The sequence below is a fragment of the Onychomys torridus genome, chromosome 9 (genome assembly GCF_903995425.1).
Source record: "Onychomys torridus chromosome 9, mOncTor1.1, whole genome shotgun sequence".
Lineage (NCBI taxonomy): Eukaryota > Metazoa > Chordata > Mammalia > Rodentia > Cricetidae > Onychomys > Onychomys torridus.
Window position 1 is genome coordinate 8,755,111 of NC_050451.1, and position 27,875 is coordinate 8,782,985.

Here is a 27,875-nt window from a genome sequence, read left to right on the forward strand (position 1 = left end):
ATCACAGACCCTCTTTGGACATCTCTTACCAGGATAATAGAGTCTTTAGGTATATCAGCAGGTCTTGGAAGTGGGTTTAGGGACATAAGCAGGAAACCTGTGGACATCTGTTCTGCTTGGTGGACACATCCAGGTTTTAGTCTTTAGGGAATGAGCTGAGCTGAGTATTGCAAGCTGACTGTTTGAGCCAGCCTATGGATATGTGCTGTGATGGAGAAGGTGAGGTGTGGGTGGGGTGGGGACATAAGCTGTTTCCTGGGCAGTTCAGGGTAGGGGGCAGGCAGATTTGGTTTTCTAGTAGCAGAGACCATTTATTTCACTCTCACAAACACAAGAAGCTGCACTCTATTTTCAACAATGATCCATTTTATTTAGGGGTAGAATGGTTGCCTATGGGTGTGATGTCTTGGCAGAGAGTCAAGATGTATCAGAGGTGAGGAACAGGACAGGGACACATGCAGTTTGGGGTTGTCTGTTCTGGGATCCTTTATGGTTTGGTGGAGACTGCAGGATCAATTAGGTGGTAAGGTGGAAAAAAGGGAATTCTTTGGCAGGTCCATGCTGGCTTTTAAAGATTTAGACAGCTGTAGATTTTGAGCTGGAAGGATCGGGGACCTTGCTTTGGAATTATGCTAGTCATGTTGTGTTGCATTAACTCAACCCCCTGTATTATGTTAATGTTGCATGGAAAGGCTATTATCACATTTGCAGATGACATTCAAAGAAATGAAATGTTTTGCTCAAGTTATACAGCTAAAGGGGGTGAAGCAAGGATTGGAGGACAAAGCTCTCTGATTTCTGATCCTTTGCTCTTACCTCATCACTATCATGTAAACATTAATGTACCCATGAATCACCTCGGGATGTTTTTATGATGCCGATTCCCATTAGACAGGGTCTGAGATTCTGCATTTCCAATAAGTTCCCATAATATGCTGATGTTATTGGTCCCTTGGATCACATTTTGGAAAGTAAGGAGATCATCTGCGATTTTTCACATCCTATATAAAGCAGGGGCTCATGCTCAGCTCATCAGTTTGTAGGGAACAGCTAGGGGACAGGGTCTGTTTCAGGTCAGAATAACTCCTCAGAAGTTGTGCTACCCACTGGATCAGTCCTGGAAACATACCAGCACTCAGCTTTGGCAGCATTCTCTTGACCTCTCCTCATCAAGATATCCTTATCTCCCCAGAGCCTCTGCTCACCCAGACCTAAGTGTTCTGCAGAGTTCTTAGTGAAGCACGTGTTCCTGAAGCATTATTGACTTCAGCAAGGCAAACTCTTTTATCACTACTATAGTGCATTCTTCCTGTGTTTCCTCAGCCTCTCAAGGCAGCCTTGTCTATGACATTTTTCCACTATCATTAACTTCAGATTACTGATGCCATGGCTCTTAAGGGAGAATTGAACTTTACTATTCCCCCCAGAGATGTAATAATGCTGATATCACACAGCTCTTTGATAGATATAGGTCTTTTGAAGGAATAAAAAGAAATGACTGATAATGTGGTTGCATAGTCCAATATGAGCTTAACAATTTATATAAATGTCTAATAATATTTTTTCCTGGTATTAGAAGGTCTGACAAAAGAATATTTATATGTGAGTTTTGTATTCCAACTTGACAAAATGCATATTTAGAAAGAATACATTCTCACTTTAATTGCCGTTTTGAAAGTGTGGCCTTAGACTTTTCCCTCTTTGCTATCTTGGCTTGAGGAAGACCTCTGTCGTGATTTTCTCTGGTTTAAGTTTCTAAGAAGCATGGAAAGTTACAGAGAGAGATATAACAAATGTCTACATTCTTGCCTTTCAAATTTGGTAATGTTGGAAACCTCAGATTTCTAGAAACTGACCATGTCACAGACAATGAGAGACTGCTTTGTATACCATTACAAATCCTATTGGAATCCACATTATCCTGGTTGTTTATAGCTGTGCTAACAGAAAAATCCAAACCTGCTTTCTGGAGTGGTCTGCAAATTTGTCTGCTCATCTTACTAAGGCTCTGAATTATCCCAGGAGGTTTTGGGGCAGGATAATTAAGAGGCTGGGAGAAGTATGGACAGGCTAGGTGTGGGGGTACATACCAAGTCGTATCCTCTCTCACAGAGCAGGGGCAGGAAGGCTGGGAGTTCAAGGCTGTTTGGGTAACAGTTACCACTTTGTGATATGTAGTAAGACTCAGTCTCAGGAAAACAAAAACAAAAAGCAAAGACAAGGGCTAGGTATGTGGCTCAGTGTTCAAACACTATCCTAGAATACCCGCAGCCCTGAGTTTCACACTCAGAACTTCCAAATGTGCATGTGTGTTTATACATGTAAAGAGAGCTCTTAGGGCCTTGCTCTCTGCAGTTGGATGCATTTGCCTTTAGGTTGAATCTGTTTGTGGCACAGAAAGGTCACAGAAAGATGCTGTCTGTCTGAGCTAGGTTTTGTCAGGATTGTACAGACCTTCTCAGAATCTATGTAGGGAAAGCTTTCATTTCTATAATCACAAATGGGATCATAATGCTTTCCTAGCACTGCCTAAAATATGAAGACTACACAAGGTAGATCAGACCAAGATAGATGCATCTCTGGCTCAGGGTATAGGTTCACTTTTTTTTTTTTTTTTTTTAACTTTTCTCCTGAAAGTGGGAGAAAAGCACACAGTGGAATTAAGTGAGTGTGGAAGGTGGGGAGAGAGAATGTCTTAGAGGCAGACTTGTTTTTGCCTTCTATTCCCCAGTATCAACCACTTTCCTGCAACAGATGCATGTACTTCTTCACACCTAGGTTTTCAAGATGTTATCATGTGTGTGTATGTATGCGTGTATGTGTGTTGGTGTGTGTGTATCTTTATATAACTATCTTCTTTTTTCCTTAACTATATTGTATATGTCTATGGATAGTAATGCAATACAGCAGACTTAGTCTATCCTTTTTATAGTAGCTCATATAAACTCCATGGCTTCTTTGATTCCTTTTTTCCTGAGGATCACATCAGAGGCCCGAATGGAAGGAAGAAAAGGTACCTGAGTCTGACAGGTACTATTTTGTCTCCAGCTTATCCTGTTGGAGTTATTATCATTTTCATTCTCCTCATAGTGAGTGACAAGGAGCACTTTAAAAACACTCTTCACCTCCATATCAATTGTTCACCATTGTCTTTTTTGGAGGGGAGCGTAGAGGCTTCCTTTGAAAGTCCAGTACAGCTGGAGGGATTTCTCTGCAGGGAAATGCACACAGTACTCATATATGGCACTTTTTTTTCCTAAATGAAAAACTCCTGTGAAGTCAGTCATAGACCCTGCCTGGCTGAAGACACACATTTCTCAGGAACTGAGGCAATCAGGTTTCATTCTCTTCCACCGTGTGCTCTACAAGAAGGACAATTTTGCTTTCAATCAGTGAATTAAGTATGTGCCTCCTGGGAAAATGTAAGGATTGCCTTTTCTTTAGAATTCTTCTAACTTTCCTGTGCTCTTAACTGTTTGAAAGTGAAGTAGAGATTTGTAGAGTTTCCTAATAATTTATTTGACTTGAAATGCATATTTTTTCTAAGCTTCCAGTGTGCATTCTTGCAAAATCAGAGACCTGAGTAATTTTATTATTCAGTGCATGAAGCAATTTCTCACACTTTATTGTATCCATAGACATTTCCATGTAAGTATGTTGCAAGACACAAAACAGTCTTATTTTGCTTCCAATGACTGGTAAGAAGAATTTGATAACTGTGTTAACTGGGAGCTCCAAACCTCATTTCTTCTGTACTAATAATATTCTTTTTATCAAACTATGAATACATTTTTCTCCTATTGACAATAGAAAGAGATCTATCAGTATTTTCCTTCTCTGTAGCTTCTATCAATAAGTGTTTCAAATTCAAAATTCTAACTATTTCTAAAGATTATCCATGTGCAGACACCTTAGTCCAGTGAATAATAGAAATGAAAATTGGTGGATGGAACCTATCAGATTGTAGGAGAAGGTGTAACAGAAATTCATGGGGATGTTTCTTCAAGAAAATATGGTCAGGTCAGACCTAGACAATGTTTATCTTCTTGCATCCATGATATGGAGATGAATCATAAGCACAAACAAAATTTGCTCAGGTGGGAGAGGCTGTGTGAGCTCTGTTTAGATTCTCTTAAAATAGTGTTAGTATCAATAAAGTTAGGAAAAAGTAAAGTGAATGAAGCAAATATAAGTTGTAATAATAAAATAATTACTCAGCATTAACCAGCCACACAGCTAAGACATATGTGGAGAGTTTTCAAACATAGGTATATTCTTTTATTCTGATAAAAGAATAGTGTCATGAACCAAAGAATTGAAATCCCATACAAAAGGTTTCATAGTATGTTTTTATGAAAGATTCACCTGAATAACACTCCCAAAGGAAAAAGGGCCTCTCAAATAGCTGAATACAGCATATCTAAAAGTATTTTTAATTAAAAACCTCAAGAGTAATAACCATGAAGTTAAACATAAGGTGAGAATGGAAACTTGAGGGTTTTTTGTTTGTTTGTTTTTTGTTTTAAGACAGGGTTTCTCTGTGTAGCTTTGGAGTCTGTTCCAGAACTCACTCTGTACACCAGGTTGGCCTCGAACTCACAGAGATCTGCCTGCCTCTACCTTCTGAGTGCTGGGATTTAAGGCATGTGCCACCACCACCCAGCTTCAAGTTTTTCTTTTAGCAAGTTGGTCAAATTGTAGAAACCTTGAGCGTTCGTTCCCATGGATATCTGAGGAACTTGAGATCAAGTCTAAGGACCAATCACATATGGTATCTAATAAGAAATTTCCACATACAGCTGGAAACATATTTTCTCTATCAGGGTTGATAAGAAATAAGAGCATAGAGGAGAAGGAGCTGAGAAGGAGCATTCCCTACTATGACTTTGGAACTGGATGAGGGGAAAACATTCTTAAAATTGATAACCATCATGTGAGTTTTGACCCAGTTTTATAACACATATGTTGTCTAGCAAAGCTGTGTGGAAAGGTTAGTTTATTATGGCTGTATAGTAGTTGGTATTCCTCTTCTATGTATAGTAAAAGTAAGCATAAGCATTCTGAATGCCAGTCAGAGCCACAGAGTTCTATATCAGTTCCATTCCTCTTGCTGTGATCAAATACTCTGAAAGAAAAGAGCTCAGGGGAGGAAGGGATGTTTTTAGCTCACTGTTCTGGGATACAGCCCATCACTGTGGGGAAGTCACAGAGGCAGAAGCTGGCGAAAGCTAGTCACATCATAGTCACAGTCAAAAGCCGAAAGACACTAATGCACCAATGCTGTCTCCAGCTAGTCACATCATAGTCACAGTCAAGAGCCGAAAGACACTAATGCACCAATGCTGTCTCCTTACTTGGTAGGCAGCTAATGTCTCTTATTCATTTACAGTTCAGGCCCCCTGCCCTGGGAATGGTTAGACCCACAGGACCCCCATAGACATGACCGCAGACCAACAATTCCTCAGTGGAGACTTTTGAGGTGATTCTAGGTTGTGACAAGTTGACTTTTAAAATCAACAATTAAAAACTCCTGAAGAGTTGTAAGGAAAAGTATATGTATGTGGGGAGAAGTCAGGAGGATGAAGAAGAATAAGAAGGGGTGAAGAAAAAGTTTATATGATTGAGATCTAGGAAAGATTATATGACGTAGAATAAGTATGCTTCAAACATAGAGACTGGATTATACGAGCAGAGAATGAAAGACCCAAATGGGAAGGAAGCCAAATTAAGAAAGGAATGAACTTGTCACCAAATGTAATAATTAGAAGTCAGGAACCTAAGTATCAAGTCGTACACAGAGAAAAAATTGGTGCAGTACAATTTATGAAGAGATTATTTGAAATAAATGTATAACAGTGGTTGAGACATATGGAAAATAGAGTAACAGTATTCAGTATACATTTGAGAAAAGAATGAATGTTAGAATGCTAAAGCAGTAAATGATATTGTGGCTAATTACTTTTAAAGATTGTTGAAAGAAATCTAGTGAGACTGGACCCAGAACAGATTAAAAAGAAAAAGTTCCTTTGGAGGCACATCACACAGTGACAGTATACGGCATCAAAGACACAGAAAAATGTACACGCTATTTAGAGAGAAAAGACCATTTACAAATGACTCTAGTATCTGTACACAGTAGGCTGATGTGTCATATAGAGAATCATCTATAGTAGTATTTCTGGCCTGGCAGAAATGAATATAATCTAAAAGAGACACTTTAGCTATCAGACTACTAAAAGAAAGGACCCCAAGAAATAGTAATTTCCCTAGGAATCTCATTCCAGGGTAAGAAAGACCTGAGCCAGCCTGAGTGAATACTCTTCTCTTGGGAAAGAGCGTTATAGTCTCTGGCAATAATAGATCTAAGGTAAGTAGGGCCAGGCCCTTACTAGGCCTGCTTAGATTGCATATTCCTAGCCCTTTATTTAAACTTTGATCCCATTTTAGGACACAGAGGGTAGACAGAGGTGGTCACCAGACTTCTTTGTCCCCCTTTCCAATGTGGCCATATTGAATAAATCTGCCCTCTGCTATTGACTTAGCTATTTTGATTAGCTTATTGAGGATGGGTATCCAAACCCACTTCCTGGGGCACAGACTGGTACCTAAAGCTTGGGAATAGTAGCCATACTTTAACTGTCAAATGGGTGACTATAAAAATACAGCAAACAGTGAAAAATAAAAGAATGAGTAACAAGTATCTGATAGAAACAGCAGATAGATAGCAAAACATCTTTGAATTTGGTGCTTACAACATACAGCAGAAACAACTGAGTGATCAGATTGGGAGAGGAAACAAAGTAACACCCTTAAATCAGATGCTTACAAAATTAAGAAGACGTGCCCAAGGAAACCTGAGGAAGGCTACATGTGCTGAGAGTCCTTGTTGACACATTTCTAAGCAAGGCAGAGCATTCCCTCCACAGATGAACTGGCTTCCTGCTTTCACCACAGGCGTCTTTAGGGATAAACAACAGTATCCCGTGTTGGGAATGGTTCATTTTCCAGTTGTTCTCAAAGGTACAATGTTTTAGTCCCTCATAGCTGTTTGCTGTTTTTCTTTCTTTCTGTCACAGAGTTAGGGAACCAGTCTGCCCTAGGACAGAGAATTTTGGACACTTGAATTCAACATTCTGGAGTCTGGGACAAGATAGCCTATTGGTGAAATTATTAAGGCCACTCCATGTAGTGGAGGGCTACAATAGCCCTCTTTGCTCTCAGACTCTACTGTCAACAAGTTTAAACAGTGCATGGCAATTTACCTATATAATATTTGTCACAGTTGAATAATGGCCGGAGAAATTCCAGGCCAACCCTGAAACCTGTGAATGCTTCTTAGCATAAAGACTTTTACAAATGCCATGAAATTAATGATCTTGAAGTGAGGATCTTAGATCCCCAATCTTGGATTATTCAGATGGGTGCTAAATGCCTTACCTTGCATCTTTATGGGAGGTAGTCAAGGGAAATTTGAATACACAAAAAGAAACTGTGATGATTAATCTTAATGACCAGCTTGATGGGATTTAGAATCTCCTCGGGGGTCACATTTCCCAGGATATCTGTGAGGGCATTTATAGTGAGGTTTAGCTGAAGAAGGAAAAAATACCCACACTTAATGTAGGCAGCACTATCCCATGAGCTGGTCTTCTAGAGTGAATAAAAAGGGCAAAGTGAACTGAGGGCATCTTTATTGTCTCTCAGCTTTCTGACGAGGAGAAGCAGGGTCACTGCTGTCACTATCTGACCTCATGCTTATTAGAAATAATTTTAAGGAAGAATTTAGAAGAATTTGGAGCTGTAGGCTAGAGACACCCTGGAATGTTGTAAACAGCTTCATTGGGTTATTTTGCTAGAAGGATGGAAGCCCAGAATGTGGAGAGAAGTAGCAGACAATGGTGACCCAGCTCATGAGGCTTTAGAGGAGAGAAAAAGGACTCTCCTAGGAACCAGACTTAAGGCTATTGATGTTATATTATGGCAAAGAACTACAAGATCCCATACGACATCATAAAGAACCTCAGATAGTGGACATGTGTAGCTTTCTTTGTTGGATCTGGTCTTGCTTTGGCCCAATTGTTCTTTGCTAACCTCCTGTTTTGAATGGGAATGTTTACTATCTGTCACTGTATACTGACAATGTGTAACTTGTGTTTTGATTTTATAGTTTGTTTTGGGTTTCAGAAGGGACTTTGGGCTTTGGACTTTTGAACACTGTTGAAACTGTTAGTTGAATTTATCACCAACAATTTACATGAAAGGGCATTTGCAATGATGTACTTTTATGAAGGAGAAAGATGTCAAATGTAAGGCCTAAAGTCCAGAAAAGGATGTGTACATACACAAGTATCAGTTACACAGACACTCTAGACGTATTTTTATAAAACAATGGAGACACTGTGCACTGGAAGGACAGAAAGAAAGACAGAATTAAATGGTGGACATTGCTGACACATTAGCTGGGTTTCTAGCAATTGGGGATAAGCATCAAAGAAGAAAAGTAAACACTGAACAATTTTAGACCTAAGTATATTTATTACAATAGATAAGCAACATAATAAAGGCTAATATAGAAAATCTAATTTTCCAAAATGTAAATAATTGGAAATATTAAAAAAAAAACCATTCCAGGTTTAGAAAAATGGTAACAAACAACAAAATAAATAATGTAAATAATATGATGGAAATAAATCCAAATATATAAATAATCATAATCATTATAAGTGATTAGAATTTCTACTTACATCTCAGGTGTGGTTATAAATATTTCTAGTGTATTTTGTTTACAGGTATTCTAACTAAAACATGAGGCAGATAAAAATCAAAGGAAAACAAGGATGAAAAATGTGGATATTAACCATTATATAAATGGTATAGTTTTAGTAACTGCAGATCCAGAAAACTATAAGGTAAGATGCATTATTAGAAATAAAGAGGGTATTTAAATGCTAATAAAATTGTCAGCTCGACAAGGAGATAGACTTCTAAACTTGTGTATAACTAATAGCAAATCTTTAAAATATGTCAGGAAAACACAGTAGAATTCAAGAATAAGCATGGTCCTGATCTAATGGGCCTGAAAATAGGTATTTGACACCAGCAACTGAGTGGCAAAGTCACGTGAAGCCAGTACGCACGGTGACCACAAAGGAAGGCTTTCTAGGCCCAAGCTTAGAAGGGTTTAAAGCCTGACTCAATCAAACATCTGTTGACTCAGAGAAGATATTTGTAGCATGTGACAAACCTTATTTAGAATAAATTTAAAAATAAGAGAACAATAAATCACTATGCAAGAGATTTGCCCACTGGAAGTATAACAACCCACAAATGCAGGGAAGGAGACGTAAAAGATTAAAAAATGTATGAGAGATACTTAACCATATTAAGAGTTAAGGTAGTGAAAGCAAACCCCAGCAATATTCCAATCCATAATCCTGAGGCTGACACATCTTAGGAAGTAATGTAATATGTAAGGTGTAGGCAAGTAGGCAAAACTATTACTCCCTTTGACACACATGATTATGAATTGGCACAACTCCATTAGAAATTTGGCACTTTCTAATAAATTTAAGCATGTTCTTATTATCTTTTTAAAAGTTATTTTTACTTTCTTTGTTTGAGTTTTTTGTCTGCATATAATGTATGTTTGTGTACCCATGAGCACTGCATGCCTAGGGAGACCAGAAGTGGACTTAGATTTTCTGGAGCTGGAGATACACACAGTAAGCCATCCTGGGGTTACTGGGAATTTGAACCTGGGTCCTCTGGAAGAGCATCATGTGCTCTTAACCACTGAGCCATCTCTTCAGCCCTCGTTCCTATTCCCTTGTCAGGATACTACAATCCTAGTTATATGATAGATACAAGAGAAATTCTCACATAAATATATGAAGACACATAGGAAATTGTTCATAGAAGCCAACAAGTGAAGCATCCAACAGGTTATCAGTAGTGGGTGAAATGATGACTTTGTGATGTAGAGTCATCACACACACCTTTGAAAAATTGGATCAGAGCTATACCTTTCATCATGGATAAACCTTGGAACTCTAGTATTTAGCTAGTTGTTTAAATTTTAAATAATTATTTATTTTACTTTATGTGTGTTTTGCCTAAATGTATGTGTGTGCACCATGTGCATGCAGTGCCCTCAGAGGCAGATGAGGGTATGAGAATCACATGAACTGGGGTTACAAGTCTCCACATGGGTTCTGGCTACTAACCACTGAGCCATCTCTCCATCCCATGAGCAAGTGGTTTTAAACATTGGTGACTACTGGGGTATTATTTAGAGTGCTCATGGAGAACCCAGAATGTTTGCTCCTGGATTACAGCTGGATTCCTGTATAGTTATCAAGCTCCCAATGACTCTGAAGTACCACAGAGTATGAAAAACACAGTGTTAAAATGGGATCATGGAAGGATCCGTATTATGCCACACATACAGTTAACCCAAATGTACAAGACCAAGGTACATGCCATCTAGGCCCTAGCATGACAAATGCTGCTTGAGGCAAGAAGGGAGGCATAAGCATGAGAAACCATCCAACTAAGATGTGGGCATCATTTTACTTCCTAGTTTGAAGGAAGATACAGTGAATTCATTTCGTTTTTGGTATTGAATGGACAAAATGATTATGCACATCTCACAATGAAATGGACAACTTACAATGTAAAAAAAAAAGCCTTTTTTTATCCTGTGTACTCTAGTGAGCATCATATGATACACTGCTGCCCCCCTTTTTCCTCTGCTAGTTTATTCCATAGTGGTGTACACACATTGCCCTGCTGATTCTGTTTATCAGCTGCACTGTGTGAATGCATGGCTAACTAGGAAAGGGGAAGTTTGCCCTCCAAGCTGCTTATTTAAATTGGCTGTTTATATTTCACTCTGTACAGGAGGTCTCAAGTTTGGGGTCTCTTATATTGGTATAGAGGCATAAATCCTGCTAACAGTGAGCAGGGAGTGACCATATCCCTGTGCTCACTTCTGTAGTACTTACAGAACTCAGCTGGGCTAGCAGGCCAGGAGTAGATCCTGGCCTGCAGCTGTTAGACCAAACTGCTCATCTATATTCAGAGTTAGGGCAAGGACAAGAGTCAACCTTTTTGATTGTCTGTAAATAACTGAGTGGACTCCCAGGTCTTTACTGAAGATATCTCTGGATTGGACAGGAAGGATAATCTGGAAGCACAGGGAGTACGGTAGAAGTTCATTAGCAGGCAGGACCATGCTGTGACCCATGGCCAGCAGATCAGAACTGGGGCCCGGGGAGACAGGAAAGTATACTCGGTTCCAGCAGATCCCACTCTCAGGGAAGCATATGGAAGCTATTAGGTTGCCATAAAGCTATGCCAAGTCTTCAAGGGGTCCTGGGCAGGCAGAATAGAAGAGAAACAGTTGGCAAATCAGGGTAGATGGAGGCAAGCAATGAGTACCCACCACTAGCCATATCATAGTGTACCTTAGCTACACACTGTAGGTGAGCAGCAGGTTGCCATGGAAAGTACTAGACCACCATGTAGGTCAAATCCCTCACAAATTTCCAAAATGTGACTAGAACTGAGAACTGAGAACTGAGTTTCTGTTTGTCCTACTGGCAGCTGAAGAAGCAGGAGAGGCTTAATAAAAGGATTTCTAGAAAAGTGGCCGTTGCCTTCACAGTGGCATTTTCCACTGAGAATATGTGAGAAAAACAAATGGCAGGAGACTTGTAGTTGTCTTGTCTCTGACTCCTTTATACACAATTCCAGCTTTGTATTTCATGACACCTACATTCCTCATCTCCTTCCTTTTGCATATGAATTAATTAATTTTGTTAGTTAGAGGCAGGCTCTCACTCTAGCCCAGGCTGGTCCATAACTGACTATGTAGCCCAGGCTGTCCTTGAACTTGCAGCAGTTCTTCTCCCTCAGCTTCTCTAATGCTGGGATTGAAAGCATGAGCCACTGTGCCTGGCTGACTTCATGCGTTTTCTAGATAAGAAAGTCCCTCCCCAAATCCTCTCTGCTTCTAGTTTAGGCGAAGTGAACTGTGTATTGTTACTCTTTCTGGTATCTCTCCTTCCCTTGAGATGAGTCCTCTCATCCTCTAGTCTGTGTTCTCAGAAGGGCCTTGGTCCCCAGGGCAGCTAAAACAGAACTAGGCACATGTCCAGGCTCTGCTTATCCTCTGCCCACTCTGAAGCTCTCTGTGCTCAGGGACTGTCCCTTCTGACCACTTTCTTCACTTTTGATCATCTCTTGGTTCCAACCCATCATGAATATAAATTTCAGTGACGTGGGTCTAGATCCACACTGTCATAGCATTTTAACTGTTATGAGATCAGGTAACTACTAGGAACTGACACTTAAGCTAAGAGGATCTGGGCCTTTGTGCTTTACTCTCTTCCAGATCTTAGCAAGTATTGTCAACTGACTAGGCTTCACAGACACACAGCAGTATCCTAAGACAGACCCTAAATGCTTGATTTAGCATCTTACCCCTTAAAATGTTATGTTCTCATTTAAATGATTTTGCAATTCCAACCACTAATTTCCTGCCTGACTGGCTCCATTTGTACTGTTGCAGGGTCTCAAAACCAGGATGGGTCATCTGCAAAGAGGAAGATTTAAAGATTATTTTAAAATATAACTATTTTAGTTAAAACGTTGAGTTGGAGCCAAGTGTTGATGTAGTAATTTCTCAGAGATAGTGAGCCTGGGATGTCCTTAGTCTGCCTGATTTATGCTGGAACACTGGGTGAATTAGTTTCCATTTCTCTCTCTGTAGTTCAGTATAAGGCTTATCTGAGCAGCCTTGCAACTCTCCTCTCTGCCTCCACCTCCTCTTTGTTCCTCTCTAATCCATAAAGCAACCAGAAGTTTTCAAAAAGACTCTTCTGATTATAGCATATTTTTATTGAAAAACTTTCAAGCTCCTTACTTCTCCTAGGGAAAATACTTGTTTTCTATGTTGCTGTTGTTGTTTGTTTGAAGTGGAGTGGATGGACCCTGACTTCCCCATCTGCTTCTCCTCCACTGATGCCTCTACATGGAATAGTTCATCTGTTCCCTGTGGACTCTATAGCGCCAGATTCCCAGCTATACTTTGTTCTACACACACACACACACACACACACACACACACACACACACACACACACATCTTCTTTACCTGTGTTCATTCTTAAGCCGAGCTTAAGGCTGATTTCTTGTAGAAGCCTCCTTTGGAGAGATCTCCCTATAAGTAGCTCCCTTTTCAATTTTTATGCTTGAGGATGAAATGACATGATAATTGGATCCCCTTCATAGCATTCCTAGGGTTGTTTTTTGAGCATGGCGTTAGTAAGTGCATGTAAAACACCTAGTGTATCAAGATCTAGCACAATAGATGTCTTTGATCCCCAGCACAATTGGTATGATCCATAGCGAAGGATAATATTTGACCTCTTGGTACTTACTACAGACCAGATCTCAGAGGGAATGCTGAATAATCCTGTCTGGACCTAAAGGATGGGAAGTATTTTTGAAAATAAGCAACATGTGTAGCTTGGGCCTAATCTTTTGACCTCTTTAGCATTAACTATTTGGGCTTTTGGCCTGGATGCCTCCTAGTGTCTTTTTTTTTTTTAATTCATGGAAGTATAAGCATGGATCTGGTTATTTCTTCAGGAAATCAGTGACCCCGAGATCCTGGATCTGGTCCACAGTGCCCTCGGCAGGATGACCGTGGTCCGGCAAATCTTTCCATCTGCGAAGGACAACCAGAAATGCATGAGGAATAACCACCGCATCTCTTCCCTGCTCTGCGATCCGCAGGAAGGCTACCTCCAAATGCTGCAGGTCAGTGCTCAGTGTCTCCTCCATGCAGGGCTCCTACCACACCCTTGGCCTGAGCCAGGAGACATGCTGGGCCTGCTGGGCTCTAGCTGAACACAGTTACCTACCCACTTTAATGATGAAAGTGCTGTCATTTGCTTAAATGACAACCAGTCCACTGGACACAAGTGTCCTTTAGTACCATTAGTGGTAATTATGCCTGGTATCAGCAGGCAGGGTCTTCTTGCTCACAGGTTACCTCTGGTATTTAAAAGTAACATGATTGGGGTGGGGCAGATTGTTTTCACTTAGGCCTCTATGCTGAGTGCTTTGTGGCAGGGCTGGAGTTGGAGACTTCCTTTGAGTTTTTCCTTATAAGAAGTCACTTACACAGACTATGCTTTTAAAATATTTGACACAGTCTTGGCATATCTGCTGCCATGATGCTGCAGGATCTCTATATAGCAAAAAGGCCAGAGAACAGGTTTAGGGCATAACCAGTTGCTCTACCCCTTCCTAGATGAGAGGTGTAAACTTTGTTTTTGTTAATACTCCAGTCACTGTCTTGGTATATATGTAGTCTTCATATTCAAGTCTCGTGGCCTTGGCATAGTAAACAGGTATTCTGCCCATGTACAGATAGTTTTCTGTGTTGATCTTTGGAAAAAAAGAATAGTGTGGTGAATGCCCACTGGTTTCTCGGAATCCACATCAACATTTGGAATATGATGCACAAGAAAACTTGATGAGCTTGAATGAGGGACACGTGACAAAAGGCAAGGGTCTCTTATTGGGTTTGTGGAAATTGCCTACAACTTGCACGTAAGGTATGCTCACCATTTCCTCAGCCAGGAGTGAAGAGTAGAAATCAGGAGTTCAGATCAGGGCTGGCTGTATCTGCCCCATGAGTGTCAGCCTTACTCAGGACCTGTCACCGTATCAGAGGGCCTGCATAATGGAGTGAGGACCATGGGAATCTTGGGTGGGTGCTAGATACATTTAATTAGTGAAAGCATTGACTCCAACTCTGTAATCTTATGTATCGGAAGGAGAGAGGAAAAACTTATCTCATAGATGTCACACGTGAGAAACTTGTTCTCACTGGGTAGGAAACATAGATGACAGTGATTATGCTGGAGCACCTTCCCCCCTTGGTGCTCACTGTGCCAGAGAGCACATTGGCTAAATTGGCATGGTAGAATGGCTAAGATTTTTCTGAGGTGGTAAGCATTTGTTTAAGAGAATGGAGCACTGGTCCTTGACAGAGCTGTGAACTAGAGACTTTGGATTGTGTACAGTATAATTTTGTTTTATCTTCTTTTTAATTTTTTCTGGTGAATGGAAGAGGTGATTAGGAACAAGTGGGTCCCTCTCACTGGAACCCTGTCTGCACCATCCTCCTTCTCTACGTAGATATGTACAAAGTTGGACAAAGGGCCAGGCCACATGAGTGTCCCCACTCTGTGCGGGGTAGAGGGGAATACTTTTGCTGGCTGGGCCCAAGTACATGGCTCTCCTTCCTTTGGTGATCTCCCAGGTTCCTTTGATATATTTTATTCCTCTCCAGTCTCTGCCATCCTTGACTCTTTCCTACTTCCTATTCTTCCATCTATTTTTCCAGTTCTCATTAAGTTAGTTTTCTCCAAAGGAGGGCTATTTTCAGGTTTATAGACATAGGCAGTACAGGATGTGGCAGAGGAGACAGGTCTACACTTGTCAAAGTCTGGGATGACTCTTCTTGCTATGGATTGACACCTGTAAGGAGTCAGGCTATCTCTAGTGCTTCCAACCTGCTAGGGTCTGCTCTCTACAAGAGACCAAAGGAGTCTTGGAGGTTGAGGGGAGTTCAGTTGATGACATACTAAAGTGGCATGCTCCCAAAGATATAATAAAGTCTCTGACCACATACTTCAGGGCCCCTCCATATCTCTGTTCTTTCTGAGACACAAGTACCACATAAGGAGGAAAATTAAAGAGCAAAACCATAGGGACCTGTTTATGGCAGTCATGCAGCCGCTGCCGCCGCCGCCGCCACCACCACCACCACCACCACCACCACCACCACATGAACCAGACTGCCTGAGTGCAAATCCCAATAGTTCTAGCTACTGTTTGGTCAATTAATACTTCTTCAATATTCTATGCCTGTGTTTCTTGCATTGTCAACCCAAGACATGAAAATCTGTTACCCTAGAGAATCATCATGTAAAGAAAATGAGAGAACATGTAGAAAACGTGTAGAACAGGACTGAGCTGTTAAGAACACCATCAGTAGTGGTGAGGTGGTCAGCATAATTGAAGTTTCCATAGAAAGGCTGAACATGCCCGCCCCCATCCCCTTATTTTGACAGGTGTAAACATTACCTTGTGGAGAAGAGCAGTTCCTATGCCTCCAGCCCTGGATCACAAGCTTTGAGCTTCTCACTGTCCACATCACTCATTTAGCTGCTCTGTCACAACTTCCTTGTCTGAAGAAGACAGAGCATTTTTTTTTATCCATTTAGCTCTTCATGAAAGACCCTGCTCACTGAACACCATCAATAAGAATATATGGGATAACTCTGCTAATAATCTAGGACTCGCAACCTAAGTTAAATGGTCTCTAGAAGCCACTTTATATAGAGATAAGTATAGCACTTTATTAAAGAAATCTCTCTCTTTCTCCCCATCTGTTGTATCTACACTCTTTTTCAGGGCTGTGATGGGAGGGGAGTATGGATTTATTTACTCCTCTGCCCAACACTTGTGAAGCTTGTAGATTCATCTCATTTACAAGCCATTCCCTTCAAGTTTCCTCAGAAACTATTACCACTTCTTTCTTTCCTAATGACAGTGTAGAAGGCAAACTAATTTCTACTAGCCTCTAGCTGTGAGATTTATCGAGAAGACTCTAACATGCTTAGAACAACCAACTGTAGGAAAAAAATGGCTGTCATGGATTATTAAGTTTGTCTTGATGAAATTAATGAAAATCCCCCTGGAAATGGAGCTCCCAAGTCCATTTTAGTTCCTTCCCCAGATGGCTGCCCTTGGGATGATGATCCTAGCTTAGAAGACTCCAAGGACTGTGAAAGCAGAGGGAGCTTTTGCAAGGTCATCCATCTCCAGGCTTCTTTCCCCAAGTGAACTGGTCTCAGAGACTCTGTCTTCCTCTATTAGCTTTGTGGTCAGGGATTTCTGTTTTGAAAAGCCAACCAAGTACCTAACAGCAAATCAATTTGGTTGCTATTTAGTATAGAAAAAGTCCCTTGGAAGAAAATACCTAAGTAAGTGGCTTCCAGTGGCTTCAAAAGGCGTTGCATTTGCCTGAGTGCTGTTGTTTATTCTTCCTACAAAGCACTGTCTGACTTGGGTGTTTCTCGTTTTTGTATTCTTGACAAGTTAGTTTAGGGCTTGTCTGACTCAGCCAGTAATAAAAGTGATAACCAGTCCCTCAGAACCTTGAGAATTTGCTAAGATTTCCCAGGCAACCTTGCTCTAGGAAGACTTGCTATTGTGCTCTGTCATTAGAACTGCCTCTCCCAGTGAATTCAACTTGAAATTGAACTAACAGAAGCATTATCACATTGCCACCCGATCTATTCAAATGTGTTTCCAGAGCGTGGTGGGAAACGTTAGGAACTGTGCTGTCTGGTCACTGTGCTGTCTGATCTAAGCTGTGGGGGCCAATAGGGTATTGTCATAAAATGTTCTCTCTGATTGGAATTTTTGCCTCTCTATGCACTTAAAAGTTGTTGAATGGCCTGACAGAATCACCCCTCTCTGTGGTATTCAGTTAGTTAAAGTATATCACTGATCTTCTAGTCCCCATTTCCTAGAAGCTTCTGTTCTTTTCCCTGGGCATGGGTGTCTGTCAGTCTGGTAAGAGAAGCTTTTCCTCTGCAGCACCCACCAAGCTTCCATCCTAGCCCCTCGGACTTCACTTCGCTTCCAGTGCTTTGCTTAGTGGTAAACACTCCAGTTGGCAATTTGACAAGGACCGCCACGTGGAAGGCTTTGTGAGTCAGGTGCATAGACGGTCTCTGTGGCTTCAGCTGCTTGCTACTCTTGCTGCAGGTGTTCATATCTGTATTTGGAGCTGAGAGAGACTTGTATGGAGACAGATGCTCTTTCACATCCTCCCTTCTGAGTCAGTAGTGAACAGAGCCTCCTACAACCCCTTACCCTCAGCCACCATCTGCTCCATCCTCCGGCCTGGCCACAGTGCCCTCTCAAGACAGGTGGGCTAGCAGCAGTTTGGCACAAAGGCCTTGCCTGGGGATAGATTGTTCGTGCTGGGCATCTGGATGTCAGATTGTCCTCCCAGCTGGACCCTCTGTCCACTGTTTATCTGACATTGTTGGCCAACCAGAGCTTGTCTGCAGATTTGGTCAGAGGTCAGTGCCTGCTGTTTATCTCTATGATGTCTCCACCAACAGCCCACTTTGCTTGATTAATGACAGAGGGAAGAGCCCACTGGGCTCTTTAGAAGCCTAGAGGAAATGTGGCTATTCTTAATGAAAATCTTGCATTTCTGTCTCTGGATTGTGAGGATAATGGACTGGTGAGAGATTTCTGCTGGCCTGTGTTGCTCTGACCTTGGCCTGCCATTCATCTTCCTTTTCCTTCAAGAATAATTCTTACCCTGATAATGCAGTGGACAACCATCTTCAGGCTTCTAGAGCATGACGGAGACACAGCTGGAGTACCCTAATAAGTCTTGCCTGGAATAAAAGTGTTACTAAGAAGACAAGCCCCAGGAGGCAGACAGTCTGGCTGCACAGTGTGGCACACACATTATCCTGACCTGTTCAAGCCCCTCCTTTCCTAACCAGTGGAGGTGGCATCCAGATGGGCTTAGACTCAAGGTCTTCCTGAGGATATGATCGGATTTTAGGGAAGAGCCTATATTTATGACCTCAGGTCCTAATCCTTTCTGTGAAAGTTAGCAGGTTGCCTACACCCTGCCTTGTTGGTACCTAAGTAGGAAATATATGCTTAACTGGTTCCATTAGTGTGAAAAATCTGTACCTGAACAAGCTGCTTATTGTGATTTGAATGATTGTGTCCTCTTAAAATTCCTATGTTGAAGCCTAATTCCCAAAGTGTTTAGATGTAGGGCCCTTGGGAGGAAATTTGGTTGTCAGGGTAGAACCCTCACAAATGGGCTAGAGTGCTCTATAAGTGAGACTGGAGTTCTCCACTTCTGAGTCAGAACCTGGGAAGAAGGAAGATATCCTGTGAACCAGGGAATAGATCCAAGGAGACACCAACTAGAACAGTGCCTTGATGTGGTATTTCCACTCTCTGGAAGTGTGATGGGTCTGTGATATTCTGTTATAGCAGTGTGAACCAAGATGGCCTTGGAGGCCAAGACAGTGTCACCACTGGCTGAGAGGAGTGGTTTCGCCATTGTCTCCATGTGGTCCTTCTCAGGAATGCTCATTATTTCTAAACACCCTTCCTTCTGCCCCAGGGCTCTGTTCTCTCTCCATCAAACTGGGCTCCTTGTCTTTCCTCTGCTTTCCCCTCTGGGTATTGACTCTTTAAGTAAACTCTTATTTTCTCATGAAGATCAATTTAACAATCTTTCTAGTGGCCTTTGTTCCTGCTGACACAGGTATGTTCCCAAATTAAACCTAGCTACTAATGTATTGGGAATTCTGTGCTAATGCCTAAGGAAAAATAGCATCGATTTCTTTTCATCCTTGGGCCTCAGTTAACTTCATGTAATTGGTCTCTAATTCTCCAGTGGTCAAGCAGGTCCTCTTGGGTTTTTTAAGAGTTATGGCCCCCATAGAGATCATTGCTGAGTTCCTTTATCTGCTGCCTAGATAAGTTTCCTACGTTTCTGGTTTCCTTTCTCAGAACCCAGTTTCAGCACAGGTAAAGGAAATGAGAAATTTCTGTCTTACCTTGTATCTCATGAAGACCCTGCCTTAGGTCGTGACAGATGATGGGGATAGAGACTATCCACCTGGAGCTCCTGTACCTTCCTCAATGCAGCCTCTGTACATCATCACTCATCTCTAAGAAGAGGCATCCTTTATGCAAATAGCTTCACATCTCCTTCATTTCTCAGAATAGTTTTAGAATGATCCATTGGACTTTTACTAATTTACAGAAATCTGTTTAAGCAGTTGTGTGTAGTGCTTAAGTTAGACATTTCACAAATGTCCTCACACTTTGTTCTCACAAACACCTTAAAATTGGGAATCTTGTTTATATTTTTATCAGAGTGAATGTTATATGCAATGGGGTCTTGGAGAATAATGGCTGATTCATGGGGTAAAATTGAAGGGGAGACCCACCAGGGCACCACCCTTGGAGATGCCGTGTGATAGGATGTTTGAAAAGGATCAGCTGTGCAGGGTGCAACAAGAAATCCTGGGGCTGAGAGAAAGGGTGACAAATGTCTACCATCTGCTCAGGAAGAAATGAAGGTGCCTGAACCTTACTGTCACCGTGGAGAGTGCATGTGACCATTTAGACAGGACATTTGAAAGGCTTCTTCAAAATTATATCCACTGGTCCCAGGCTGGAAAAGGGCCTCAGTGGCAGAGTATAGAACATGATGATTCCTACAGGTATCAGGTTGCTGCTCACCCTTGTTTTTCCAGGGCCCTCATACCTGTGTCAATCATGTTGAAGGGTCTCTGTGCCAAAGGGCCTCATATCTGAGCCCTCAATGAAGTGGGACTGTGTGCTATGATGCTTCCCTTTCAGGAACTGGTCTCAGAGAACTACATAGCCCACCCATCCCCTGAGTTCTCTACCTTCAACCGTATGCTCTGGATCTTCTCTTACTAGACTATCTATGAAACATCAGGGAAGTGGCCTCTATCTCCAAGAATAGCTCAGGGAATTCATCCCTGAAAAGCTTGGCTTAGGCATTGGTACCATGGCAGATATGACTATGCTGTCAGGAGGAGGTCAGGGGCATGTTGGCAGGTCCAAGTGAGCAGACACGGGTAGAGTTACTAACTAGAGCTGATCTTTGCTTAGTCTTCTGCCCTATAAGCTACAGAAGTCAGATGTGACCCCATGTGCCTTTGAAAGGATGTAGAGATAGGAAGCATTGAAGAAGAAGATGCTAGCAAACACAAGTTAATTTTCCATGGTGCTCATCCCCATAATCTGTGTAACAGATCCCTGCTGGGATGCAGCTACTAAGGACATCATGGGTATGGCCTCAGATAATTTGAATTGAAATCAGGAGCCTGCCTAGGGCTTTCACTTGCCATTCCATTCTTTTCTACCTCTGCTGTCTCTAAGAATGAAAATACATATTAAGATCTTAGGAGTCTATGTACACAGGACTATCACCATCTGCATTTCATGGGGGGAGTAACCATGGATGCCATGTTGTACTTCTCTGAGCATCCAGAACACATTGTACTTTGTCATTAAGACAGATCTATGAGCATTAAATGATATTTTGTATCAGTAAAGATTTAATCCTGTGAACATTTATTGAATCCTGCATTCATTCATGAAGTGCTGTAGATATGAGTAGGAAGGGTCAGGTGGTAGGCAAATCTAGTCCAGGTTACTATGCATCAAAACCTGTTTATGATTCTGTCAGTTATAGGAACCTTTCAAACTGTCCACACCATAGCCTGAGAGCTATAATACATAATACCAAGCAGAAGAGGAGCATGATATATATCCATCGAGTGGCTAAATGAACAAGCCCATCTCCAGAAGCTTCCTGCCCATTTAGAATAGAACACCAGGTTCCCCCAAAGATCTTGGTCCTTTGAGTCTGTCTTTCCCTTGTTCCCAGCTGCACTCCCTATGGCTACTCTGACTTGGTTCTTGATTTTTTTGTTTGGCAACCATGTCTCTGTTATATGCTTGGCTGTGATGCTGTAGCCTCTCTGATTATCAAATTTACCCTCTTCTGGAATGGTTTATTGGTTCCTGTCACTTTGTGCTACAGTATATTTATACCGGTCATTGCTCTGAACCCATTCAAGCATGTGTTTGAAGATTTGTCTACTACAGTATATGAAAGTATGTTTTCTCTTGGCTGAGGAAATTTGTGTAGTACCTTGTTTCTGAAAGGAGGGAGAGAGACACAGACTCCTTCAAGCCCCTCTCTCTGTTTCACGGAGTACATCTCTAGCCTGAGCTACTATTGACTATTTATTTCCTGAGTGAGTGTCCATGTGGCTAGGAACCTTTTTCTTCAACCTCTCCTAGGCATGGATATCATTGATACCTGCCTTGAGGAAAGCTTCCTCTTTATTATCAGTATCTGAAGAATACCTTGAGCATAGTGTACCTTTCTACCATCTGCTCTGGCTCTTTTTGCACAAAAACTACTTCTCTGTGAAGGCAGGGCCTTCCAGATCTCTGTATCCCTAACATAAAACCACCATTAAATTCTGATAAAGTAGATCACAGAATGTATATGTTGAGGTTAGAAATAGATGATAGATACATAGACCAATGTTGAAAAGAGTTCTGAGACCTCTGCCCAGGAGAAGGTACATAGTTAAGTAGGTATAAATAGCAGTAAGGGCTGTGGTCAATAGGTCATTTTTAGTAGGTTCTAAATGAGAAATCAAAGAAGAAAGTTTCATTCCATAGTTGGAAGCAGCATATCTTTTTCTCCTGATGCTTTATAGTTGAAGAATGTAGGTGAAGCATTAGTATGTGCATTCTTAATAAAAAAAGACCCATCAATTTATCTGCTAGCCAATATATCCACTCACTCCCAGCCCTCCCTCCTATAACATCTACCCATCCACCCATCCATCCATCTGTCCATCCGTCCGTCCATTCATCCATCCATCCATCTGTCCGTCCATCCATCTATCCATCCATCCATCCACCCACCCACCCACCCACCCATCCCAATCATCTACCACCCATATATCCATTTCAACTGTCCATCACTCCATACATCTACTCATCCATTTATTATTTGTTCATCATCTACCCACCTAGCATTTATCCACCAACTCATGCATCTTACCTACCCATCCACCCACTCATCCATCTATTTTTCCACCTACTCCTGTCTGTCTGTCTATCATTTTTCCATCTATGTATAAGTGTATCCACAGGATATTCATCAATCAAACATTGACTTATCACCAGACTTGTGTCTTTATTTGTGAGAAGTTCCAGAGCTCAGAGTTGAGTGAGGTAAACACGTCTGTGAGCTGACAATGGGTAGAATGTTATGGAAGAGGGTGGATCCAGGGTGATATTGGGGTGGTTCAAAGGCCTATCGGTACCTGGAAAAGAACATTTCTCAAACCTGCTCCTTTGAGCTAGAATCCATTCACTCTCCAAGCTGGCGTAGCTGACTCAAGGCTTTTTTTTTTTTTAACTTTTCTGATTCATGTGCTGCCTTTTCCTGTTCATTGCAGGCCTCTCGTCATTCACACGTTTGCTGAGGGCCTTGATTCATTGTGATTAGAAGTACTGGGGGAAAGGAGAGTCTGTTGAGTGGCAGTGTGGGCCCAAGCTGAAGTAGCACTGTAAACTCTGCTCTTAACTGGGAGTCGATCCACAGGTGTGGACGTGGGTCCGTGACTAAATAGCACCAGCTGTGAGTAGGCAGCTTGGCGTTCCATGAAAGTCTTAAGAAATCTTCACACCACTGGGGACTCTGCTCTTCTAGTTAAATCCTTTTAGAAGAAAAACAAAAACAAAACAAAACAAAACAAAAACCCCCAACTCCATATCAACTCATAGGTGGTTTATATTCCCTCGTAAGAACATCTCTATTAGAAGTTTGTATTCTAGAAGGGGAAGGAAACATCAATACAATTCTGAAGACGTAAGGAGGGCCTCCTGGGGACTGTTTTGCCATCAGGATTATAAAGTTAGTCTTGTTCATTGAGAAAATGTTCCTCTAAGCTTGAAATGCTGGGGACATGGTCCTGTCATCAACTTCCCTGTGGGGCAGGGACAAGTTCCCAGTGGCAGGAATGGTCTTTTCTCTGATGTTAGGTCAGCATTTGTGTGCTTTAGGCACCTGAAGAGTGACAGTCACCACCCCTGGCATGTAGCTTTCCTTTGTGCTGGGGTCATCATTTTGTTAGCAGTAGTTTGTCATGTGGACACATTCTGGTCACTCTGCACTGTCCATCCACCTTTCACTCCTATATCATGACACAGTTCAGTGGCAGACAGAATTAAACTCTTCTTTATTGGCCAGCATAGAGGAAGAGATCAGCTCTGCCTGGATGTGTTATAGTATAAAGGGAGAGCTAGTTTGAGCTTGTGTACAGGCCTAATACAGCAGGCATTTTGTGTGTGTGTGTGTGTGTTCTACATCTCTTCTACCTCTGACTTCAGCGTCAGTTGTGCAGGGCACTTGTTGTTCAAGTTTTTATCTAGGAATCTGCTTCTGTGACATTCATATTAGGATTAATGGCAGAAAATAATGTGTGGGATACTGGGGCAGTGAGAGAAGGGTGGGTGATGAGGTAGAAGTAGCAGGGGCTCCTCCTGTAGTCCAAGGAGCCTGTTTGTTCTCGGGAGCCCTGTGAGGTCAATATTGTCCCCTATTTCTCTCCATTTATATCCAGTGATGTTTTTCTGAAATACTTTTTGCAGGCTACTTGCTGCTTAGGTGTGCAGAGATTGGTCCCTTTGACCCAGTTTGTCTGATTGATTATGCAAGATGTCAATGAGGGGCCCCAAACCTGTCCAAGAGTGGGTGTTGTCTCTCTCTCTCTCCTCTTCACTCATTCTCTTCTCCTTTGTGCTTCGCTGTCCTCTTGGAGAATGGAGTATCATGAGGGGCATTCCTTGAGAGCAAGGCTTCTCTTCTCCACACTGAAGGCCTCTTCTGGTTTCCTTAGACGGTGGCATGAAGCCTTCCTGCTCACCCCAAGCAAGGAGGTGAGCCAAACCTCTTCCATCCTTGGCTGGCGTGAACAGGTTGGCTCTGTCTCATCAGTGCTGCTTTTTATTGTAGTATTCCAGTTTCTCATGTACCATGTCCATGGTCCACATGGCTTGAGTCTGGAAACCTGACGGGGGTGGTAAGGGAATGAAGAAAGGACAGACACATGTACAGAAAAGCTGGGGTTAGGAGCTCTGATGGAGAGGCCCCATCTACTACAACAGCCGAGAATCCCAGTGCATTTATTAGGTACAGCACAGATAGGTGGGGTTAGCTAGTCAGGGGACAAGGTCTCTGCAAGCGAAGTATTCTCAGGCTGTAAACATTACAAGGAAGAAGCTACAGTTGTTAGCTTTTGAACACATAGCTCATTTTAAAACACTTGTACATGCACACAGTGCCACATTTGCACTTGAACCTGAGGAAGGCTTGGTCAATTCTAAGCCTGGTCTGTATGGGGAAGGCTTTGCCAATTTCCCACAGGTCTGATGCATTTGTCCTTGACATGGCTATGCCTATGCTGACAATATAGATTTATTCAGGACTTCATCTATTCTTTGTTTGCTTGTTTGTTTGTTTTTTTCCACATTCAGTTGGGGCTTCCTCAGCTCCCCGCACTCGTAACTCTCACAAGCTCTGTGATGAAGCTGTGTTTCCTCTACAGGCCAGTTTCACTGAAGTTGGCCAACCTAATTTACAAATCCCAGGTGTATCCAGGATGGTACTGCACATCAGGCATAGGAATCTCTGCCACTTCACCAATGCTGCACCATCACCCAGGCCACTACTCACTCTGGATCTGTGAGTGACTAGGGTGGTCTTTCCTATGTCCAGGCTTAATCACCTGTTTTCTGTGCGTAGGTCCGTCAATGGTATGCATCTCTCCAAGTCTTCCCTGCTGCTCCTCCTTAGCATATCCTACAGGGCTCTGCATGGCTGCACCTTGCCTCCTCTTGATCCTTTCTGATCACATTGTTAACACTATCAGTTTGAACAGAGAAGTCAGCCAACAATGGCCCTTGGGCTGAATCTAGCACACTGTCTATTTGGATAAATGATGTTTTATTGGTACACAGCTGCACCCATTTGCTTATGAGTCACCTTTTGATACATTCAGATTTTAACAGTAGTGTTGAATAGTAGTCAAAAGAAATTGTAAGACCCTCAAAGCCTGGTTTTTACTGTCTGGTCTTTAATAGAAAATTTTGGTGGTATTTAAGACACTGATGGAGGCCTTGATCCTTTATACTGATATGATTTTACACATGTTAGGCCATCCCTTTAGCACACTCCTCTTTACCTTACTGGTTTGTGTCTTGTTATCTGAACAGGTGAGGCACCTGCCTGCAGAACTCAATCACGATGCTGATCACACTGGTACTCCTTGTTGCTGTGTGGATATGCCTCTACTCCTATTCCTGAGGCAGATTAGGTATTCTCTTAGCCTAACTTAACCACTTAGGTTGAGCTGCTAAAATAAAACAAGTAAAGAAAATACCATGGAGCCAGACACTCCTTGTCCACAAAGCTCGGAGGACTGGAGGAGACAATTCTGTTGCTTCCCACACCACCCCAGCCTTTTCTCCTCACCTCATTCTTTGGAAATGCATCAGAAGAGAGATACCCCCTCTTTCTCTTTGCAGATCTCCAATCTCTACCTGTATGACAGTGTTCTGATGCTGGCCAACGCCTTCCATAGGAAGTTGGAGGACCGGAAATGGCATAGTATGGCAAGCCTTAACTGCATAAGGAAGTCTACCAAACCATGGAATGGAGGGAGGTCCATGCTAGACACGATTAAAAAGGTATGTGTGAGGGGGTGCGGCTCTGGAAGTTTGTCTAAGGCTAGAGACACTGTCCTGACTAGGTTGGTATAAAGCTGTTTTTGTGTGTGTGTGTGTGTGTGTGTGTGTGTGTGTGTGTGTGTGTGTGCATGTGTATGTAGTATGTATGTATGTAGTATATATGTATGCATTCATGTATGCATGTATGTGTGTTTGTTAGAGAGATTGCCTGAGTCCTGTTTGTAGGAGGCTTCTCTTTGTCACTCTTCCTGGGCCTGTTTGAAAGCTGAGTAAATTGTGGTCCAGGGACATGTACTTTAATGCCACCACAGTTTCATGAGATCTGGCTTCAGAAGGTTGAATGGCTTGCCCAGAGTCACAGTTAAGTAAAGTCACAGCTGCCTGTCCTATACCTGCCCAAGACTCCTTCATGCAAACTATCACTTTTCAGAAAAAGCTCATCTTAGGTGGTATGGCCATATGTTGCTTATCCAGGACCCCAGCTTGTGTACCTATGTGTGAATGTGCATCCATCTGTGCCCATGTGTGTCTATGCATTATTCACATGTAATATGTGTCACATGATAGAGAGTGGCACTGTGTCAGAGGATAGATTCAAAGTGAGTTGGGGTAGCCCACAGAAGAATCCTGAGAGTAATGGGCTTCTGGAGGCTTCAAAAGACCATTTACGGAAATCTACAATGCCAGGAGCCTTAGTCACAGTAAATTGTACATGGTTTCAGTTGCAATGAGCATGTTCCAGTGTTGGTGTAAATTTTCTGCGGCTCAGAGAGAGCACGGCCCCTCCTGGACCCATGCACTTTATGGTGTGCTCCTTGCTCCTTGATGTCACAGGCAAAAAGGCTGGGTAAGATTCACACCCCAGGCTGAAAGACAGAAGGCAGATTGTCACAATTTGCTCAGCCCCACACTGTCTACTGCTCTCTCGACCCTACTGAACTGTAGAGAGGCATGGGACTAGCATGTTGACCACAGCCATTCTGTGCCAGATATTGCACTCTGAAAATGTCTTTTCTTCATGTGATGGGCTTTGTGATATACACCTGATTACCTTCAGGATGAACATGGGAGACGGGCAGTGGTCTGCCCAAGATGACACGTGTAGCAAGACCAGGCCTAAAGCAGTGCTCACGTTTGCTGCCTAAACTTAAGGCATATGTTGGACACAACTCTTGCTGGCTGCTGCCTTCCCCTGTGTCGGGATAAGTGAAACCTCTGGAACAGGTTGCAAAGGCAAAGATCAAACTTGAGAATTGTAGAGACAAATACAATCACATTTTAATTTCATGCTAGCTAGTACAACACTGGCCCAGAGCAATAGCTGTAAACACATTGACGGGTAAATGACGGGTAAAAGCCTTTGGGACTTCTTCTGTCAGACTAAGGCAGTCTGAGGAACATTTATCTTGCTCTGATGTCCT

The 27,875-nt window shown here is 42.2% G+C and overlaps 1 protein-coding gene across 1 annotated transcript in view; it reads left to right on the top strand.

Annotated features, from left to right (window-relative positions):
• Grid1 (glutamate ionotropic receptor delta type subunit 1) overlaps nt 1–27,875 on the top strand; it is a 712,681-nt gene that overhangs the window by 461,390 nt on the left and 223,416 nt on the right. The window contains exons 6-7 of the mRNA XM_036198833.1: nt 13,654–13,824; nt 26,293–26,454. Of these exons, the coding sequence (XP_036054726.1) occupies nt 13,654–13,824; nt 26,293–26,454 (333 nt within the window). The remainder of the gene's footprint in view (nt 1–13,653; nt 13,825–26,292; nt 26,455–27,875) is intronic.